Source organism: Acartia tonsa, chromosome 12 (genome assembly GCF_053477335.1).
Source record: "Acartia tonsa isolate MP-2025a chromosome 12, ASM5347733v1, whole genome shotgun sequence".
NCBI classification, from domain to species: Eukaryota; Metazoa; Arthropoda; class Copepoda; order Calanoida; family Acartiidae; genus Acartia; species Acartia tonsa.
In genome coordinates, this window is record NC_137271.1 from 2,192,560 (window position 1) to 2,194,115 (window position 1,556).

Genomic DNA, 1,556 nt, shown 5'->3' on the forward strand with positions numbered 1-1,556 from the left:
TTCAGACAGACACACTAAACTCCTGGAACTGATAAACTAAAACTAAAAATTGACTCCGCCACCCCCCCCCCCCCCAATTTTTTTTTTGTCGAATTCAACCCGACATCCATCAAGTACTCCCATAAGCCTCTAGGGGCATAACCGCAAATAAGATACTTACCTATAACACTTGCAGGTCTTGTGAAAATAATATCTTACATTCCCGTCATCTAAATCAATATATATATTTTGATTAACAGAAACAAATATGGTCATTTCACATGCAATAGTTGGCGCACACAGAACCCCCCTAACAATTTATATAAAATAAATAAAGAATAAGAGGGGGGGGGGGGGGGGAGAGGGGGTGTGCTAGTTTTTAACCTTACCAAAAAGTAAGGCAAACCACACTAATACACGAATGACTATCATTTTCAATTTATTTTAAAAAAATGGAGGTTTCCTGTTCATAAAGTACTTTAGAACTAAGAAGAGGATCCTCATGATAAAGTAACAGGATCTGTTTCTGCTTCTGTGTGTGTGTGGGGGGGGGGGAGTGGTTAGTTGACCCTAGAGGCCTCTAGGGGTGTAGCTGGTAGATTTTAATAAACCAATACCTCAACTCTTATACAAATTACAAACAGACAATCAGGTATTTGCAGAGTTGCTATGCTTTTATAAATATCAGACTTGGCAGATGCGCCTCAGCAACGCTCTAGCCTCAATTTAAACCCACTGGTATGCAAAAAAAATCTGAAAAGATGAATTGTCTGTTTATGAACAGGTTTAGACAATGACATACATCTGAATCTTATTATTATATCACTGTTTCACTAAAGCTATCACGCGGGTTAAGCGCGCCTGCCGAGCCTTGATAAATGTATACTTACCCTCAAAAGCTGTGAGCATCCAATATATGAAAATCAATATACTTGTCGATAAGCAATATTTGATAAATCTTGTCACATATGGTGGCATTTTATGTCATTTAACATCACTTTCTTAAAACAAGGTTAAATTTGTTAATAAGCAACGATATAAAGGGATACGACAACGGATGATTAATTGATGTACATCCCCAAGGAATATACACAAAATTATTCCTTCTGTAGATTACAATTAGTGGTTGAAACTTGTGAACACTCATCTTAATAAACCAACCAATCAAAATTGACTAAATGTCCCCAAAGTTGTTGAGCCAACAAATAAGAAAACATTATTCTCGTATTCATTCGAATCCAGTGGATAGGAACCGGTTCGCATCCATTCTATATCCGCGGAAAGCCGTTTATATATAATACGATGCGAGAAATAACTATTATAAGACTTTATAAGTAGTACAAGCGACTTTGCCCCAAGAGGTAATTTAAAAAAAATAAAAATTAAGAATTTCTGGTGCTGCCATTTATTTTGAAGTAACTGCCTAAAAAAAATTTGAGAGGGGGGGGTGGAAATTTTCATTTTTTGGGGGGTTGGGAGTGTCCCAATCCCCAAGAAAATAGCTTAAAACTATCACAGGACCAATAGGTATATACCCTGAAAAATAGAATCCGATCGGTTCAGTGGTTACCGAGATC

The 1,556-nt window shown here is 37.0% G+C and overlaps 1 protein-coding gene across 1 annotated transcript in view; it reads right to left on the reverse strand.

The window, feature by feature from the left end:
* The window catches only part of LOC145334450 (uncharacterized), a 4,876-nt gene extending 3,894 nt beyond the window's left edge, over positions 1 to 982 (reverse strand). Inside the window, exons 1-2 of the mRNA XM_080179914.1 lie at positions 870 to 982; positions 161 to 209 (exon numbers count right to left, since the gene is read on the reverse strand). Of these exons, the coding sequence (XP_080036040.1) occupies positions 161 to 209; positions 870 to 957 (137 nt within the window). The 5' untranslated portion in view covers positions 958 to 982. The remainder of the gene's footprint in view (positions 1 to 160; positions 210 to 869) is intronic.
* Between the last annotated feature and the right edge of the window lie 574 nt (positions 983 to 1,556).